This window comes from Gaeumannomyces tritici (genome assembly GCF_000145635.1).
Source record: "Gaeumannomyces tritici R3-111a-1 unplaced genomic scaffold supercont2.4, whole genome shotgun sequence".
Classification (NCBI taxonomy): domain Eukaryota; kingdom Fungi; phylum Ascomycota; class Sordariomycetes; order Magnaporthales; family Magnaporthaceae; genus Gaeumannomyces; species Gaeumannomyces tritici.
This window is the reverse complement of record NW_008804548.1, coordinates 471,606-488,345: the sequence shown is the minus strand read 5'-3', so window position 1 is coordinate 488,345 and position 16,740 is coordinate 471,606. Positions and strand designations below refer to the sequence as shown.

The 16,740-nt window shown below is 59.7% G+C and overlaps 7 protein-coding genes across 7 annotated transcripts; 3 read left to right on the top strand and 4 right to left on the bottom strand.

The window, feature by feature from the left end:
* Nucleotides 1–1,666: 1,666 nt before the first annotated feature.
* On the bottom strand, nucleotides 1,667–2,648 carry GGTG_07569 (hypothetical protein; the record flags this gene model as incomplete). The annotated part of the gene is made up of 2 exons (XM_009225393.1): nucleotides 1,667–2,442; nucleotides 2,556–2,648. 2 exons carry the CDS (start codon nucleotides 2,646–2,648, stop codon nucleotides 1,996–1,998), a joined length of 540 nt encoding a protein of 179 aa, XP_009223657.1. The 3' UTR covers nucleotides 1,667–1,995.
* Nucleotides 2,649–2,776: 128 nt separating this feature from the next.
* On the top strand, nucleotides 2,777–8,004 carry GGTG_07568 (RNA-binding post-transcriptional regulator cip2). Its single transcript, XM_009225392.1, has 4 exons — nucleotides 2,777–3,972; nucleotides 4,135–4,744; nucleotides 4,869–5,732; nucleotides 5,801–8,004. Exons 1-4 carry the CDS (start codon nucleotides 3,523–3,525, stop codon nucleotides 5,848–5,850), a joined length of 1,974 nt encoding a protein of 657 aa, XP_009223656.1. The 5' UTR covers nucleotides 2,777–3,522; the 3' UTR covers nucleotides 5,851–8,004.
* GGTG_07567 (hypothetical protein) lies at nucleotides 7,604–9,647 on the bottom strand. Its single transcript, XM_009225391.1, has one exon. It carries the CDS (start codon nucleotides 9,175–9,177, stop codon nucleotides 8,074–8,076), a length of 1,104 nt encoding a protein of 367 aa, XP_009223655.1. The 5' UTR covers nucleotides 9,178–9,647; the 3' UTR covers nucleotides 7,604–8,073.
* A 1,049-nt stretch (nucleotides 9,648–10,696) lies between these two features.
* GGTG_07566 (hypothetical protein) lies at nucleotides 10,697–11,650 on the bottom strand (the record flags this gene model as incomplete). Its single annotated transcript, XM_009225390.1, has 1 exon — nucleotides 10,697–11,650. One exon carries the CDS (start codon nucleotides 11,648–11,650, stop codon nucleotides 10,697–10,699), a length of 954 nt encoding a protein of 317 aa, XP_009223654.1.
* A 445-nt stretch (nucleotides 11,651–12,095) lies between these two features.
* GGTG_07565 (hypothetical protein) lies at nucleotides 12,096–13,609 on the bottom strand. Its single transcript, XM_009225389.1, has one exon. It carries the CDS (start codon nucleotides 13,447–13,449, stop codon nucleotides 12,163–12,165), a length of 1,287 nt encoding a protein of 428 aa, XP_009223653.1. The 5' UTR covers nucleotides 13,450–13,609; the 3' UTR covers nucleotides 12,096–12,162.
* Nucleotides 13,610–14,889: 1,280 nt separating this feature from the next.
* On the top strand, nucleotides 14,890–15,605 carry GGTG_07564 (hypothetical protein; the record flags this gene model as incomplete). The annotated part of the gene is made up of 3 exons (XM_009225388.1): nucleotides 14,890–15,008; nucleotides 15,089–15,361; nucleotides 15,464–15,605. 3 exons carry the CDS (start codon nucleotides 14,890–14,892, stop codon nucleotides 15,603–15,605), a joined length of 534 nt encoding a protein of 177 aa, XP_009223652.1.
* A 746-nt stretch (nucleotides 15,606–16,351) lies between these two features.
* Nucleotides 16,352–16,720, top strand: GGTG_07563 (hypothetical protein; the record flags this gene model as incomplete). Its single annotated transcript, XM_009225387.1, has 1 exon — nucleotides 16,352–16,720. The coding sequence occupies one exon, from the start codon at nucleotides 16,352–16,354 to the stop codon at nucleotides 16,718–16,720; it is 369 nt and encodes a 122-aa protein (XP_009223651.1).
* Between the last annotated feature and the right edge of the window lie 20 nt (nucleotides 16,721–16,740).

Sequence of the window (16,740 nt, the reverse complement as noted above, 5' to 3'; positions counted from 1 at the left end):
CTATTTGCTGACTGCATCTATCTCGCATGCGCTGTGGAACAGCTGACTTTTTGGGGAAAGCGGCTGAGATGTGCCAGCCAGCAAAAATGGTCGATGTCAAGGCGATGGGCAAGACATTGATGTCCGTATCGGCAGGTTCGGCTCGGCAGCCGGAGGCTCCTTGACCGAATGTCTCAGTGTTTGATGAGATTTTCCTTGCTTCTCGTATTGGGTTGCTTTTGCCCCCCTCTGATAGACATCGACATGTTGTGGGAGCGAGGACGGCAAGACGATGGCTCTCTCGCGCTCGCACCGGGGAGTACCAGCAACCGATTTCTGCGGTTCGCTTAGGACAAAAGGTTGTGGTCACAGTCAAGGGCCCATGGCTCGGCTGGCAACCCCTGCATGGAGAATTGGTGGCGTCTTTGGCGCAAATGCAAGATTCCGTTTACGGAGGAATTATTGTGCACATTATCAGGACTGGAGTCTAGCCGGTGGGTGAGAGAGGAGGGACGAAAAAAAAAAAAGAAAGAAAAGGAAAGCCACCGTCGCGAGATCACAAATGCCACCGAACCACGGACGAGTAGCAACAGAGGGAGGGTCACAATGTCGTTTGAGCCGGCGGAGCCTCATCCGGGTGTTCTGACCAAGCCGCGCGCCCGTCTCTGGGGCCCTGGCGGTCGCGTGGACTGGACGGGAAATGGCCGCTGGGGGTGAGCCTGTGGGAGACTGGGCAGGCTTGGTGGGCACGGAACGTTCCCTGGTCGAGGCGAATGGGGCAAACGAATCCTGACCACGACCCCCGGCGAGGCGGCGGCGGCCGTGAGGCACCCGATCCGGAAGCGGCCCGCATCTCTGGAAATTGGCGCGTCGCGATAAACCTAGCGGCATGTTTTTGTTTGGAGACACACGTGTGTGCTTTCCTGGCCAGCTGCGACTCGCGGACTGAACCGCGAGGGGCGGCTGTGTTGCTGTGGCAGTTCTTGCGGATGAAGACGCAGCGAGTCTCCAGTACCGATCTAGGTGGTGGATGCGACAGAAGATAGGTTGGGGGCAGGCGCGTTCCAATTGGTAATGAGTGGCTGTTTCTTCTGGCAGCAGAAAGGAACCGTATCTGCTGTCTTAGGGTGGCTAGACTGCAAGAGCCAATAGGTACCGGACAGATTGCACGTCTGTAGATCTATTTCCGGCCATCCCTTGCTTTTGTGGCCAGTCGAGGCCATCCACAGCCCTGATGGTCCTCGCATCTTGTTGTGGGTGGCGAAAGCTAGGCTAGTCTGGGTGTCTGGCCGCCAACCTGGCTGGCTTACACTGGCCGAGTACCTCGAGGTACAGGCAGTGGCTGCTGTAGGCTTGAAATGTGTCTCCCGTATGCCGTCACCACTGCATGTGTGCAGTCACCGCCGCATGCAAACACCGCCAGCCAGCTGCAGGTCCGGTAGGTCCGGCCATTCTAACAGGCCAGTCATCTCACCTCCTCGGTGAGGCATCCGGCGTTGTGGGCACAGCAATCTGCAGTCTGCATAGTAACAGAGAAAATGCTAGATTGACTGGACCTAGACCCCTAAACTTCCCCCGTGCAGCTGTTTTATTGCACGGGCGTTGCTTATTGGGCACAGACAGTGCCAGAAGCGGGGCAGATTGACCCAGACCACTGTTGTGTGGCCCTTCTGCATTTGTTTTTAGCCTTGACACGAGCGACAACAACACTGAAAGCAAAAAGACTCGAACTCTAATAGGCGGCTCGGGAGGCCCGCGAAGCATTGAACAAATATTGACTGCCAAACAAACACATCATCGATCTGCGGCACTCAGGGACTGGTGTTCGGGGGGACGATACTGGACCAAACAGCGCAGAAACAAGCCCTGGCCTGGCAGATAGGTCCCTGGCAGGTGTGGTATGGAGCATGCCGCGCCCTCTGTTCTGCCCCAGCTCCCCAGCCCCCCCGGTGCTCTGGCACTCTGGGCTGCTGAACCCCTAATGATCCGTCCCGATAGTCTCGCGCCATCCCTGCCCTACAGAGCGCGCACACCGTAATAATCGATCTGGATTCGTGAACGCGCAAGAGCCCACGCCGACGCGGAGGAATAGGAGAAGCGGATGGGGCCAATCGTAATATCCAGGGTCCCGGATGGAGCCTTGTCGGCGCTGTCCCCGAGGGCGACCAAAGCACCAATCATGGTGCCCAGCCCGGGCCAGCTGCGGTGAAGTTTGCCTTGTCCCTGTCCGAGGTCGCGTCGCCCCTGGTGGTGTGCGTCGCTTCTGCTGCTCCCATTTCCTTGCCGGGTCGGGTTTTCTGTCTGGTGCCTGTCTGCCTTTTTTCTGCCCCCTACGTCCAGTGGTCGCGCGAACCCGGCACAGTGCGCACCGGGCAGGGAACGCAGGTGCCTCAGAGCGGTGCAGACTGACCTGTGCGGGCTGTCACCATCAATGATTCCGCCTGGCGCAACCGGGGCCGCACACTAGCGCCGTTCAATTCCAGCCGGGCCCACACTGGCCACTCTGAGGACACTGGCGCAACCGGCCCGAGGGCTGACGCTCCTTGCTAAGGTGGCTGTCGCTGTGGGATTCGCACTGTTCCGCCTGGCACGGCAAGCGTCTCCTGACTAACCCGGCGGAATTTGACAACTGTCAGCCCGCCTCGCGCCTGCCGCTCCTGCGCCTCCATCTCCCTGGCTGCCCATGCCTGCCAGCTGCCAAGCGCCAGTCCTTGCAGCCCCTCACCAAACGCTCCTCATTTATTTATTGTTATGTTTTTTTTTTTCTTCCAGAAGGACCCGCACTTTCGTTGTCCACGGTCCATCCAGTGGGCCGTCCTTGGTCGCAGCCAAACCCGCCCTGTGCTTCCGTTCCCCTTCGCTCCAAAATTTCTACATGCCAGACCCGAACTGAACTGCCCATTCCATCCCCCCTCGAACCCACGACCCTCGACCGTGCTCTCGACGATTTATGCCATCGCGGGATCCTCATCCATCCGTCGCGCATCCTCCCGTCCCTTCTCCTTTCTCTTCCTCCGACCGTTCTACTCTCCTTTGCCGCCCGACGTGATTGCGTGCTTCTCTCGTTGCCCGCACTCGCTCGCTTTGCTCGATTTCCCGTCTCACGTCGGCGTCATTGACCGGTCCCCAAAAAGGTTCCCACCGTTCCCCACACAATTTGCAGTTGACCCCCCGACCGCTTTCGCCAGAGGGGGTTCAGGGCAGGGACCTAGCAAGAACAAGGGAAAAAAATCAGAAAAGGGGGAGACCAAAAAATAGGAGGAGCGAAAAAAACCCTCGTCTCCCGCACCGCCTCGATTCCGTCGTCCTCCTTGAGCGACCGACGAAATCTCGTCCGCTTGCGATAACCACAGGCGAAGGAAGGAATTCTGCTTCTTGCCACAAGCACCACCATCAGACTCGACACTCTTCCACCCCTCGCTTGCCGGCCACATCGGGTTCTTGCAGCCTGCTGTGCTCCGTGGCCAGCAGCTGTGCTGGGGGAACGACGCCCATACGAGGCTCGAATCTTTTGGAATCACCACGCACCTATCGAGAGACAAAATGAACCAGCAACAGGAAGGCTACCTAAACGGCCACTTTGGTGCCACAAACAGGTCACCAAACTCGTCGCGACCCGGCTACGCAACCACGGTGGGGTTTCCGGGAATGGGCCTCGGCCAGGGAGGCAACGGTCGCCAAAACCAGAGGAACGGTGCCGGCGGCGGTATCGATGCGCTCAGCCAGCAGGTCTCGGATCTAAGCTTCTACGGTGGCGGCGACGAGCGCTTCAACACTTTCAACCCGGGTGCGTCGCGGTACGACGGTCGCTCTGCGCCCTCGCCGGGCGCCGGGAATGCCGCGGGTAACTTCATGATGTTTGCAAACGGCCAGGCGTGGGGCTACAACGCAAACTCAAACTACAACGGAAGCACCACTGCCACCATCAACGGCGCCATCAGCGATCCCACCCGCATGAGGGGAGGTGTCAACAGGCGGGCCCCTCTGCCAACAGTACGTCTCCGTGTTTCATTGGTCGCCCTCGGTCCGATCTGGTCCTCCCAGTCTGACATCCACACACACCCCACCACACCTTCCCTGTTCGAGTGCGCTCCCTGGCGTCACCACATTGTGTATACCATCAAGCTAACCATCTCGTTCTTCCGAACCCAACAGGAATGGGGTGTGATGGGTGACTCTGGCCTCGGCGCCCCAAGCTCCATGGGTCGTGGTCAGCTGCACCACTACAACCAGGGCCCCGCGCCCATCTCGGCAATGGGAACAACAAATGGACAGATGTACACGGTTGCCCCACCAGCCGGCGCATACAGCGTCCCCGACCTGAGGCCGCATGGCGACGATGACGACGGCCCTGGCCTCATTAAGACGGCCATTGTCATCAAGAACATCCCGTTCAACGTCCGGAAGGAGACACTGCAGGCCCTGATGGTGGAACTGAACCTGCCGCAGCCGTACGCTTTCAATTATCATTTCGACCAGGGCGTTTTCCGCGGACTGGCATTTGCGAATTTTGCGCACCCCGAAGAGACGAAGGTAGTTATCAACGCCATGAACGGTATGGACGTTTCTGGTCGCAAGCTGCGCGTCGAGTACAAGAAGATGTTGCCCGAGCACGAACGCGAGCGCATCGAGCGCGAGAAGAGAGAGAAACGTGGCCAGCTCGAGGAGCAGCACCGCGCTGTGCCTCTGCATCACCAGCCGTCGCTTGGCAGCATCGGCAACAACGTCGTGTCTTGCCTCTCGGATGCAGCGGCAAGCAGCTACAGTACGTACTCATCAATCTTTCGTGAACTACTCTACAACGAAAAGCAGTGCCACGCGCCTTGGAGATTCTCCGAAATCTTATTGTTCTCGTCGTCGCTGATTCTAACTAGAGCTTCCGCACGTAGGGGAGCACGGCATCGATATGAACAAACAGTCGACCATCACGTTTTATCTGGAGCTTTTCATGTTCCGGAAGGACCCTGCACGCGAGATCATGATCTTCCCGCCCGACCTCTCGCCCGAGGCCCGCCGCGATATCCACGTTATCTCCCATTCGCTCGGTCTTAGCCACACTAGTGTTGGCGATGGCGACAACCGTCAAGTCGTCGTCAAGAAGACCCCCTCGTCAGGTGGCCAGGTGAACACACTCGCCATGCCTACGGCCACGGGTGCCACTCTTGACACGCACCCGAGGGGGCTCAGCCGCGCTGCCACCATCGATTTCGCCGAGCAATCGCGCGCCGCGGGCCCTCAAGGCGCCTGGAATCACGCTCAGACGCGCGCCGGCGGAGGACTTCTCGGTGTTCCCGGGAGCCCAGATGGCCCCCAAGGCCTCAACGGTCTCCGTGGTGTTAAGAGCTTCGCGGACTTGAGGTCATATAGCCCTAGCCCCAGCCCGTCCGTCACCAGCGCCAGCAACGTCGCGCTCGCCCCAGGATCAAATGTCACTCTCTTTGGCCACTACACAACCGAAAGCAACGCTGCGGCTGCAGGCGCTTTCGGCTCTCTCCCGATCCCTCAGCAGAATGGCGCCTCTGACGGCCTCGGTCCCCTGGCGCGGGCGGCATTCGATGCCGGCGGCAGTGGGCAGATCTCGCGCCCCCGAGCTGAGGGCCCGGGTGCTATTGGCAGCCAGCGGCCTGGTGCTGGGGCCAGCAATGGAAACTCGAGCAACAGGGCCCCGGAAAGGCAGCCTCGAGGCCCAGGCGTTGAAACTACCGGATTCGGTTCCCGTACGCGCCAGAATGGGCACATGCAGCGCGGTAGTGGTAGGCAATCTCGCCCCTCGCCTGTTCCCGCGTTGTTCTCAGCTTGGCTGACACTGACATGCAAGTAGATTCTTCTGACAACGCTGGGGCGCCCACGAGCTCTACCTGGAGCCATTAGGCGGGTAATCTCCGCCGGGCACGCGCGCCTCAAGGGTCCGCAGGGACTCTTGAGAATGCGCACATCGGCCGTGTCAGACTGACATCACTTCGGACTCTCGCCGCACGAGCTTTTTGGCATCGAGCCGCTAACCCAGAATCGATGCTCGAACAGTTCCGTGGGGGGTCGCCTGATGTCTTACCGCTTGGGACATGTTGGACAGCCCACTTCGGGCGAGGACCCTACGCTATTGAACGCCATCCTTGCTCACCACCGGAGCCTTGTCTGCACTCCCGACAACCTGACAACCGCCCTCTTCCCCCACCCCATGCATCGATATGTCGGCGTTGAGGCGGCAGACATACCCACTATTTTCCCAGCTGCATTTTTTTTCTTATACTGTTGTTTTTGCTACTTCTTTCTCCGCATCGTCTACGCTATCACTTTGTAATTTTTGCTTTTCCTTGCTGCCTTTTGCTCCTCCGCACCTGAGTGGCGGAGGTACCTCTTGACACTCTCACGACCACCTCAATACGCCCAAAAGAGCAGAAGACGACTCCGCTACTTCGCCCCCACGAGAGGGGCATGGGAGAACGGGTGCGAGTTCTTCCTCAAACGCCACGGCATCTGGAATGACCACTACGCCTGTGCCGTGGCCTGTACACCACCTTGACCGCCGATGTCCTCATGAAGCGATAACGAGACACTTATACTATACCCAAGATCACTGGTTGACGAGAAAAAAAAAAGGCACGAAGAGGCCTCGAGAGGAGAAGACGAGATGACTGAACGAAAGTTGGAAATCTGTTCAGATCAAGAGAAGATGGAAATTGGATTCCTGACTGAGGAAATAACGTCACTTGATACAAAGTCTTGGGCAACCACACCAACAGTCACCAGACGACTGAGCATGCTTCTCGATGAGCCCCGCTCCTTTGGTGGCAAGCATTACGACGTACGAACCCCACGGAGAGCATCGTCGCCCTCTCGAGCATCCGACAGCTTGATTGCTGGCCTGGCTTGTTGAGTGGCATACGCCCTTGTCATCAAGCCCGGCCACCCCCATCCGCCGACGCCTCAAGATCAGATCGGGCTCGCACCCCACCTCCTCGACGGCACCTCGGGCTGTCTTTCTGGCTTGGCTTACAGCCTCGGTGCTTTGTGGGCCTTTTGCCGCTGCTCCCCATTCACCTGCCACACATCGGCTCTATAACGATTTCCACGCTGTTACGACGTGATGTTTAGACGGTTATGTCACATCCTTCCTCTCACCCCAGTCAGACGTATGGGGTTTGGCTATCTTGCACTAGCTGCGGCGCACTCCGCTGGACCAGTCGAGACTGCACAACACCCCACACCTGGCTGGCTGAGGGGAGGCATGCCTGTATCACATCACACAAGTGCGCCCTGCACACTAACCACGCATATTCACCCTGCACACCCCTAATAGTATATTGCTACAAAAGTCATGTTTGCCATCGTTTTTAGCTTTCCCCAATCTACGTAACACGTTTAACCCCCTCATTTGTTTCCGCTGCGGATACGCTGCTTCTCCCGCCCATCCTGCCTCCCGCCCTGCTATTGGCGGGGCATGAATGTTGCAGTTAACACATTACCAACAGCTCGCAAGCCAAGGCTCGGGCGATGCGAGATATTCGCTGGTGATTTTTGGATATCGGACATCATTATCTGAATCGGAGTCCTCTGCTTTTCTCTTTTCTTGCCCAGTTCTCCTGGCTTACTGACCATTCCGATATTGTCGATCCCGTCATGTGTCACTGTCTTCTGATTTAACTATCCACTTTGACGAGTTAAATCTTTACTTCCACAAGTTACTAGGCTTGATTATCCGTTCCATCTACATTGGCCGTATCACCTCTCTTTCTCTCTTTTTATGTCTTGCTATGCTTTCTAGTTTATCTACCTACCACCTGCTATTAATAGTCCCCTTGCTTGCTTTACTCCGTTATCCGACGCTGCTGATGATAATGTGGCTACGTGAACGATGGGTCGTGTGGGATAGGCCGTGCGGGATCTCGGTGTTGTTTGTTTTTGTGTGAGTACCCATGTGTGTGAGCGGACCCGCGTTACCAGGCATCCAGTTGTATTTTTTGGATTTTGTTCAAAATTTGCCAGATTATCCCTCAATTATACCTCTGGCCAGCTTATCCAGTTATATGCCACGGCCGTGTTGCGCAGCAGCCCCCTGCCGTTTTTCCACATGCTTCACTTGAAACAACGGCTCTAGCACTTGGGCGGCCAGAAAACGTCGAAGGTGTCGACTGCAGCGCCGCCCTGACGAATACCGCCGCCGGGCACATAGACGCCGCCGTTGGGCATGGAGACGGCCCAGGAGCCGTGCCGGGGCACCTCCATGGGCGCGAGGCGCTGCCAGGCGTCGGCGCGCACGTCGTAGGCCTCGGTCTCGGAGAAGACGCCGGCGGTCCCGTTGGCCGGGTTGCCCTCGCCGCCGAAGGTGTAGATCTTGCTCCCGACGGCGGCGGCGGCGACGCCGCCCCGCGCCGTCGGCATCCTGCCGGGCCTCATGGCCCAGCCCGCAGCCACGTCGGACAGGTCCAGCGTGAAGACGGTGTCGCGCACGTTGTCCTGCCCCTGGAACCGGCCGCCGAGCACGTACAGCGTGCCGCCGACGACGGCGGACCCGGCGTGGTCGCGCCCCTCGGGCATGGAGGGCGCCGCCGCCGCGATCCAGGCGTCGGCGGCCACGTCGTAGGTGACGACGGTGCCCACCGTGTCCTGCGGTATCAGCTGCCGCATGCCGCCCGCCAGGTACACGCGGCCGTCGTGGGCCGCGACGGCGGCGCTGCCGCGCGCGGCGCCCTCGGGGATCGGGGCCAGGGCCTGCCACTGCGGGCCCCCGCCGGAGGAGGAGGCGGCCAGGGACGAGATGCCGCGCAGCACGTGGGTCGCGCCCGTGGCGACCCAGTTGCCTTCGGCGTTCGGGACCAGCCCGCCCAGGAGGTAGAGCGAGTCGCCGATCACGACGGTGTTGGCGTGGTTGACGGCGTAGGGCAGCGCCGGGCCCGGGCTCCAGGTGGCGGTCTTGACGTTGTAGAGCTGGAACATGTCGGTCGTGACCCAGTCTGACGGCGAGTTGCCGCCGCCGCCGCCGGGGGCCGGGACGATGCCGCCGACGAGGGCGAGGGTGGTGGCGTTGAGGGCGACGACCGTGTGCTCCTGGCGGGGCTGGAGCGCGATGGGGGAGAGCAGCTGCCAGCGGCCGAGGTTTTTGGTTGCGGGTCTGGGGGCGGCGGCGATGGGGGTCGCCGAGGCGGAGAGGGCCAGGCACAGGGCCGCGAGGGCGGCGGTGGTGCGGAGGGAGGGCATGGTCAAGGTGATGAGGAGGTTGGGTTTGGGAGATGGACAGATGCTCTGATGCTGGTGTGCCTCTTTACTTGAAAAAGGGGCGCGGGGAAAGTCGCCATTTATCCATTTTCAAGTCAAGCAGCCGGGCCTCTCTCTCTCTCTCTCTCTCTCAGGGTAATATCTGCAATGCATCTCTGGTGTGGGGAAAAGAGGTAGCATCGGCCTGGAGCAGCGAACATGTCGCGAAAAACGTCCCCAGGGCAAGCAAGCATGTTCGCGAAACACTGCCTACCGTGACCGCCGCGCCCGCTGATGCCGAGACCAGAGTTGCCACGCCAGCAAGCAGGGCCGATCATGGCCCTTGCTCTGTATACCGAGTCCGGTTGTCAATCATGGTTTTTGCTTATTCCTGGATGGATGCTAGTCGGAGTTTTTTGTGGCTGGACTTGCTTGGCCACCAAAACCTCGCGCGGCCGTCAGCGCCGACAATGGATAGCGCGAGCGGTGGGGCCCTTTCGTGGTTGGGGGTGTGTGTGTGCGTCTGTCGGTGCTTGGGTCGAACGAACGCCGGTGTGCCGTTTGGAGAGGGGCCCTATGTCGGCGCTGCGGTCCAAAGCCGAGAGCGACGAGCCGCTTACGTACGCCTGTGGGCGGAGGCGTTTTGGGAGATGGACAAATGCGAGCGAACCAATTGGGCCACCAAGCCAAAAGCGAAGGTCCCCGCTTAGTGGCTGGTAGCTACCCAAGTGGTCTATATCCGTCTGCGACAACAAAGTTGTGCCTTGCCTTGTTGGAACGCGGCCGTTGGCTTGGCTGCACCTGTTTTGGGGATTTTGCTGCTTGTCGAAAAAATGATGTTGGCACACAGCCACAGTGAGTACTTGACAGCCAGAGTATGCTTTGGATACTGCTTCGGCTTAAAAAGTGTGATGTTGCGACCGCGAGGGCAATACCATGTTAGTCAGGTCTTTTCCCTGTTTCAGGTTTCATTGATGGGAAACAAGACAGGTGACGTATATTATAGGTACGGGCGATGTGAGGGTGCAAGCTTTCCTTTTGACCGTTGTGCCAGCAAGCGGCTGCCTTGCTTGTATTTGACGCCGTGATGGCTTGGCTGCAGCTGCCTTGGGATTAACGTGACCAGCTGTCTGCTGTTCCTTTTTTTTTCGTTGTAATTCCATGCGGCTGCCCTACCCGGGTAAAAGAAAGTATCTTCCACACCATCCGTAGCTTTTCTCTTGGTCCTCTTTCTCTCTCAACTTGTCTTCACAACCGTCTTACTCGGAATCCTGCCGACCTGCCGACGCGATACCTGCTTAGGGAGCTATCACTTGTGCCAGACACTTGGGCCAGTCGCACCATCTCGCATGGGTTACTCGCCGAGGGGGAATGTCTCCCATTGCGCCTCACCCAAGATGATTATCAAACTACCGAAAAAAACTACTCCTGGCCATTTAGCAATTCACTCTCCCCCAATCAACACCTGTGACCTACCTATATCCAGGTCAGCTCTATATTCTACGCAGCACCGCCTACTACTCTATGCGTGACGACTCAAGCCGTTTGCACAAACACCCATGAAACTTGGCTCGACCCTCTGCCGTGCCACAGGCGGGTTCGCCGCCCTCCAGGCACGCCTCAGGTCTGCGAGCTCGTCGGCCCCGTGGTGGTCGGCCTCGTGTAGCATCTCGAGATGGAAAAGGTACTCTTTCCCGTCGGGTTTGCGGTAGAAGGCGATGGACCGCGGCAGGGCCCCCGAGAAGTCGTCGTGCTCCTCGAGCAGCACGGTGCATAGCCCGCCGCCGACGTGGCCCCGCTGCAGCAGCTCCATAGGCGACGGCCTGTCCGACTCCTTGAGGCCGATGGGCTCCAGGTGCCAGCCCTCGGCCTCGAAGACCCAGTCGCCCGCCACCTCGGCGTCGCCGCTGAGCGGGCACACGGGCATGGAGGCGTGCCCGCAGCGGTGCCGCTCGGCCAGGCGGTCCACCAGCGCCATGTCGTCGCGGTCCTCGCGCCCGCCCAGCTGCACCACCACGGCGCGCGGCGGCCACGCCCCGCCCACCTCGCGCGCCACGGCGGCCCAGCAGGCCGGGATCAGGGCGGACCGCGGTAGGCGCAGGCTGGGCGGGTGGCCGCCGCGGCCGGCCGGGTGCGCCTGGAAGTCCGAGTGCGTGCGTCTGCTCACCACGATCCAGCCGGCCGCCGGGTCCGCCCAGCCCACCATGTACCGCGGGATGCTGCTGTCGTCGGCGGCGCCACTGTCCCACCAAAAGGCGGAGGTGACTTCGAAGCGGAAGACGCGGTGCTCACGGCCGAACGGGGACGCGGATGCGTCGTCCACCAGCAGGTCCCACGTCGCCTGCTGCATCCGCGGCGGCAGCTCGGGCACCCGCTTCACCGTGATCTTGTAGTAGCTCAGTATGGTCTCGTACGGCCAGGGCCCGTCGCGCACCGGGTCGTGTGGCTGGATGGGGGCGCTGTATTCGGCGCCCATGCTGCCCTCCTTTTTTTTCGCGGAATGTGATGCTGGCCGGGTCGGGTTAGTTTATACCGTCGATAGGTATCAAGACTGAGGGGGGAGGGGCCAAGGAGAGGGAGAGACTGAAAGTGTTTTTATATGGCTGTCTTCAAGGCTAAGGTGACACACTCGTGATCCGTCAGGTTGATCGTAGCTACACAAGTGATGCCGTCGAGCAGCCGGACAACAAGCACTGCCAGGCGGGAATGCGACGGGAGCCCGCCAAATCACAAGTCCACAGCCCATCTGCCGGCTTCTGACGGCGTATACATGGGCTCACTGCAACAACACGCGCGATGGGCAGGGGAGACAAGGTCACTTGAAAAAGTCTAAAAACCCTTTCACTACGTTTTAGAATGTCACTCGCAAACCGTCGGTAAACTATCGGTAAACCATCAGTAAACCACCGGTAAACCATCGATCCCCTTCCAAATCGCCTACCTCGATCATCCAGCCTCGCTCTCCGGCCGCCGTCAGCCTACGAGGCCTCAAGGGTGGTCAAGCACTACGAAACCGCTGTCAGCTTCCTCACACGAGCACTTGGCCGTGCACGTCTCTGCCGGCGCGATATTGTCGGCCTCGGGCGACATCAGGTTGGCGCCCCTACCGCCACTGCCACGCCGTCCAGCCCGCTGCTGCCGGCCCTGCAGCCAGCGCCGGCCCCAAAAGCCCCTTGTACCCCTGCCCTGCGCCTGCGACGCCGACGACCCCGGCGGACGAAACAGACCGGCCCTGGTGCCAAATTGCGCCGCCTCGCCGTCCGACAACGACGGCGGCGCGCAGCACCCGCCCATGGCGTCGCGGTCCAGCAGCTCCGAGACGGCGTCGACTTTGACGTAGCTGCTGCCGCCGCCCGACGACGACGAGCTCGTCGCGTAGCTACTACTGAGGCTCGCGCTCGACAGCCGCCACCGGGCCTCAGACGTCACGTGCGCCGCCACCTCGGCCGCCACCGCCTCGACGGCCGCCGGCGCCAGCAGACCCCCCGTAGTGAAGGGGCTGGGTGGGGCCGTGTTCAGGCGCCGCTCCGCGTCCGCCCGCCGCCGCGCCCACTCCTCGTGCGCCCAGTAGCCGCCGGCGGGCGGGCGCGAGGGGGCGAAGTCGGCGGCTGTGATCTCGTCGTAGCTGGACGAGAGTGACGCCGACGCCGAGCTGCTGGCGGGGTCCGAGACGCCGCTGTCGTCTTCTTCGTCGTTATCCAGGTATGCCGCGGCGGGGGTTGGGGGAGGAGAGTGCAGCGTCGGCCTGAGCGTGGGGGCTGACGAGAGGGTTGGGGGCGACGCGGTTGCTGAGGGGCTTCTGGTCTCGGCCGGGTCGTGCGGTAGGCCGAACGGGACCGGATCGCCGCCGCCGCCGCCGCCGCCGCCCATGCCCATACCCATACGGAAAGCGGCCGAGCTGCCGTCGGCGACAGTGCCAAAGCCCCTGTCACCGGCCAGGGCAGCGGTGCCGTCGGGCTGGAGCACGCCGGGCGGGCTGCCCCTGGAGGAGTAGCCGAGGAGCAGGGCGCCCAGGGACTTTTCGAGCTGCCGCCGGATCATGTCCTGCAGGCTCGGCTCGGGGCTGCGCGGGCCGAGACCCGTCACCCCTCTCGGCCGCCGGCCTTCCTCACCCGGGGCTGCTTGGCCCCTTGCGGCATATTGCGACATGGCGGGAGGGCTGCTGGCCCGGTCCCGGCTCCTATCCGCGTTGGAGGTGATGTTGGACGTTCCCCTTTTTGACATGGACCGGGACTTGCTCTGCCGCCTACTGGGAATCTCGTCTCCGCCGCCCATCTTGCGGTTCGAGATGTGGTTTCAGGCGTAAAGGGGTGGTGCTCCGACGGTCCTCTCTGTCCATATGGATCCCCCTAATTGTAGCCCCAAGACATTTTTTTCGTGCACAAGAAACATGCTTTAAATACACGGTCTGGGTCAAGTTACTAACTTTGACCAGACGAACCACATCATGAGAATAGGCCGACGATGGGCATTCTTGTCATGTCAAGTCACTGCCACACAGAGTGACCACTCCTGCACATCTCATGCGCTGTCCTCCTGGCGTCGAGTGCGGGATTCTCTGCCGTTCCACCGTCTTGACGCAACTCCTGTGGTACCGGAATGTGTGGAGTGGTCGTGCCATGAATACCTGAATGATCGCTACTTGTTGCTACCTCATTTGCGGCGCCTCGGCCAATCGGAACAGCAGCACCCGCGCCTGCCATCGTATCAGAAGATCTTGGCATGTGGTCGGCGCTCAGACGAAAGCCGAGCCGACGCCGATAGGGTGCCTCAAGATATGGTGAATTCGGCCAGAATAGACAAAGCGCAAGCCCGGTCAGGCGCTCCTTGACGCGTAATACCTCGCAGCTGCCGTAGCGTATTTTACGAGACTGGGGTATAGGGCAGGGTGGATGAGGGTTCATGATCCAGCCGAGCGCGTCTCGCGTCCACATATGGCCATACCCACTGGAATATACACCGGTTATCTGACGAGAGGTAGGGCCCGCACTTTATATATGCTGTGGCCCACTGATAGACAGCTTTTACGATATCTGCTTCTTTGTTTATCCGCCCCACTCGTCGTCATGAACATGTTGCCTGGATGCCTCTTGTTCCCCTCCCGCTGCTGTTGCCATGAAAAGTCGTTATAGGGCCACTCTGAAACCCACCTTGTTCGAGGGGAGGGCCATCTCCCTTTCCCTGCGCCCTAGCCGATAAGGTAAAACGAACGGCTTTTCCTCCACCCCGCAACGTCCCCTTGTATAGGGAAGACGTCATAGCGCCTTGGCCAGCGGGCACTTCTGTCACGACCAAGAGGCCGGTTCGGAACTTTCGGATCAGCAGAGTACAAGTCAGGTGCCGAGATCCTTCGGCGTTGTTTTCGCACAAGATCGTGCGACCCTTCAAGGTAGGGATTTTCTTTCGAGGAAGCGGGACTCCCGGGCCGCCCCGATGCATGGATATGATCCAGGCCGATGGAGAGATACTGGGCCAACCCGGTCGGGGCTGGAATGAAATTGCCCTCAATATTTTTCCGTCTGGGCAAAGAGGATCAATATTCCATTCTATTTTGAGAGCTCTCCACAAGCTGGTGATGTGCTCTGGCGGTCAACGCGATGCGGCTTGTGGAACACCGCTTGTATAAAGAGATGGGGGATAGGGCACTTGAAGAAGATCTTGTGGAGGAAGTAGTCACCATCACTCCCGGACAGACACTCCCGAACAGACTACGAGATGCAAACCAACAACATCATCGCTTACCTGTCCCTGCTGGGCACCGCCTCGGCGGTAACCATGAGCCGATACGCCCCCTCGACCCAGGTCGAGGCTGCCTTTGGCCCATACCTGGAACAGTCAGCCTCTGCCCTCCCCACACTTACGGGAGCCCCCCCTTCTTCAGTAGCCCCAGGAAACTGACGCTGTAATTGCCCAGGCTCTATGCCTCCACCGAGATCTCCACCTCCAACGACGGCTTCGTCAACTTCTTCACGCCGTCGGGCCAGCTCATCGTGCGCGGCAACGTCGCGACGGGCGCCCAGGCCATCGCCAAGCTCAAGGAGCAGCTCCTGCCGCCCGGCGGCACCAAGCACTGGAACCACGTGCCCAACGCCACGACCATCTACTCGGACACGGCGGACCGCAAGACGTACCAGGTCCTCGGGGCCATCGAGACGCGCTACGACGGCGGGAACTGCTCGCAGGCCTAGTGAGTCCCCCTCCCACCGCCGCCGCCGAAACCTGGCATCGTCTCTCCTACGCTTCTTTCACGAGCAAGCTGCTGACCCGGGCCATCTCGTTACTTTTATAGTTACTCTACCCGCTTCACAGTCACCAAGGATGCTGGTGGCAACGCCCAGCTGACCCCCCATGCGGGCAACCTGGTGGCCTACGACGACTTCATCGTCGAGCCTTCCAAAACACCCACCGACATCCCTTGCGGGACGCAGTAGTTTGAGCTAGAAGAGCAATCGAGGAGGGAGGCGAGATCAGGATGTTATTTCGGATTATTTAAAAGCTCGGAAGAGAAAATATCCAGCGCCCAGATGAACAACCATACTGGAAAATTCCAAGGGGTTTCTCGCTTGATGCATCCCTCCTTGTAACTTGATCATGCCCCCTGAATAGGCTAACCCGATTTGGATTCTTATCGCATCACTGAATGTAGAGCGTCGCAATGTCAGCCTTGTGCAGGATGAAATGCAAAAGAATTTGACAAAAAGACCACGTTTGCTTGGAGTCGCGGGTTCGATTTGGGTAGGCACTTGTATGCCTAGTTTGTTACCATCGTCGTCTCCAATCAGCATGGCAGCGCTAGAATGATAGAGCTTGGGCGAGGCTTGGAGGATCGAAGTATGACAAAACGGACAAGCTCCATGTATGGATGATTGTCATTTATTTGTGTTCTTCTAAGACATTATTTCCACACAATCATCATTGCTTTCGGCAGCAGAATATCAGGAAATGGACGTGGTGCCTCTTCTTGGTTCTTTCCACCAGAATAAAGCAAAGCATTCGTCATCAAGAACGAATCCTAGTACTCTCGGCTCAAAGATGGCCAACTCCTCCGACTGCCACACGGCGTCGGGAGCAAGCCCCCGATTCCACATCAGGCCAGTCGGCAGGCAGGCAGCCATCTCTGCTCTTCTCTCTTCTCAAATACTGAACACTAAGTCTTAGTCCATCACCACTAGCTCAAATGGTATGCGAATTATGCGGAGACCTTAATGGTGGGAGAGAGCTTCTCGACAGGCGGCAGTCGGCAGGGTCTCCGCCTCCTCTCCGACGCAATCACAAGCCCAAGTTGAACTGGCACGTCTCTGTGGAGGCCGCCGAGCGATGCTACATATTCGCCGTGTTTTTGTCGGGCTGCCGAGGCGTTCTCCAGCAGCACTGCATGGACGAGACTCGCATCTCGAGCGTGGGGTTGCACTTTGGCTACCAGCAGTACATGGGAGACGAGGCGGGCCGCGAGAAGCTGGTGCGCCTGCGCCTGGCCGATGGGTCGAGTTTTGACATTGAGCTCTTCACCCTCCAAGGTAGAGGCCGCCTCCCATTTGGTACATGACCCGCTGGCCGACTGTCAGG

What these genes read in the sequence shown, in the direction of transcription:
- GGTG_07568 (XM_009225392.1), top strand. Translation starts at nt 3,523, where the DNA reads ATGAACCAGCAACAGGAAGGCTACCTAAACGGCCACTTTGGTGCCACA. An exon ending in TGCAGCGGCAAGCAGCTACA is followed by an intron (nt 4,745 to 4,868) that starts GTACGTACTCAT and finishes TTCCGCACGTAG; the next exon opens with GGGAGCACGGCATCGATATG. An exon ending in GCACATGCAGCGCGGTAGTG is followed by an intron (nt 5,733 to 5,800) that starts GTAGGCAATCTC and finishes ACATGCAAGTAG; the next exon opens with ATTCTTCTGACAACGCTGGG.
- GGTG_07567 (XM_009225391.1), bottom strand. Translation starts at nt 9,177, where the DNA reads ATGCCCTCCCTCCGCACCACCGCCGCCCTCGCGGCCCTGTGCCTGGCC.
- GGTG_07565 (XM_009225389.1), bottom strand. Translation starts at nt 13,449, where the DNA reads ATGGGCGGCGGAGACGAGATTCCCAGTAGGCGGCAGAGCAAGTCCCGG.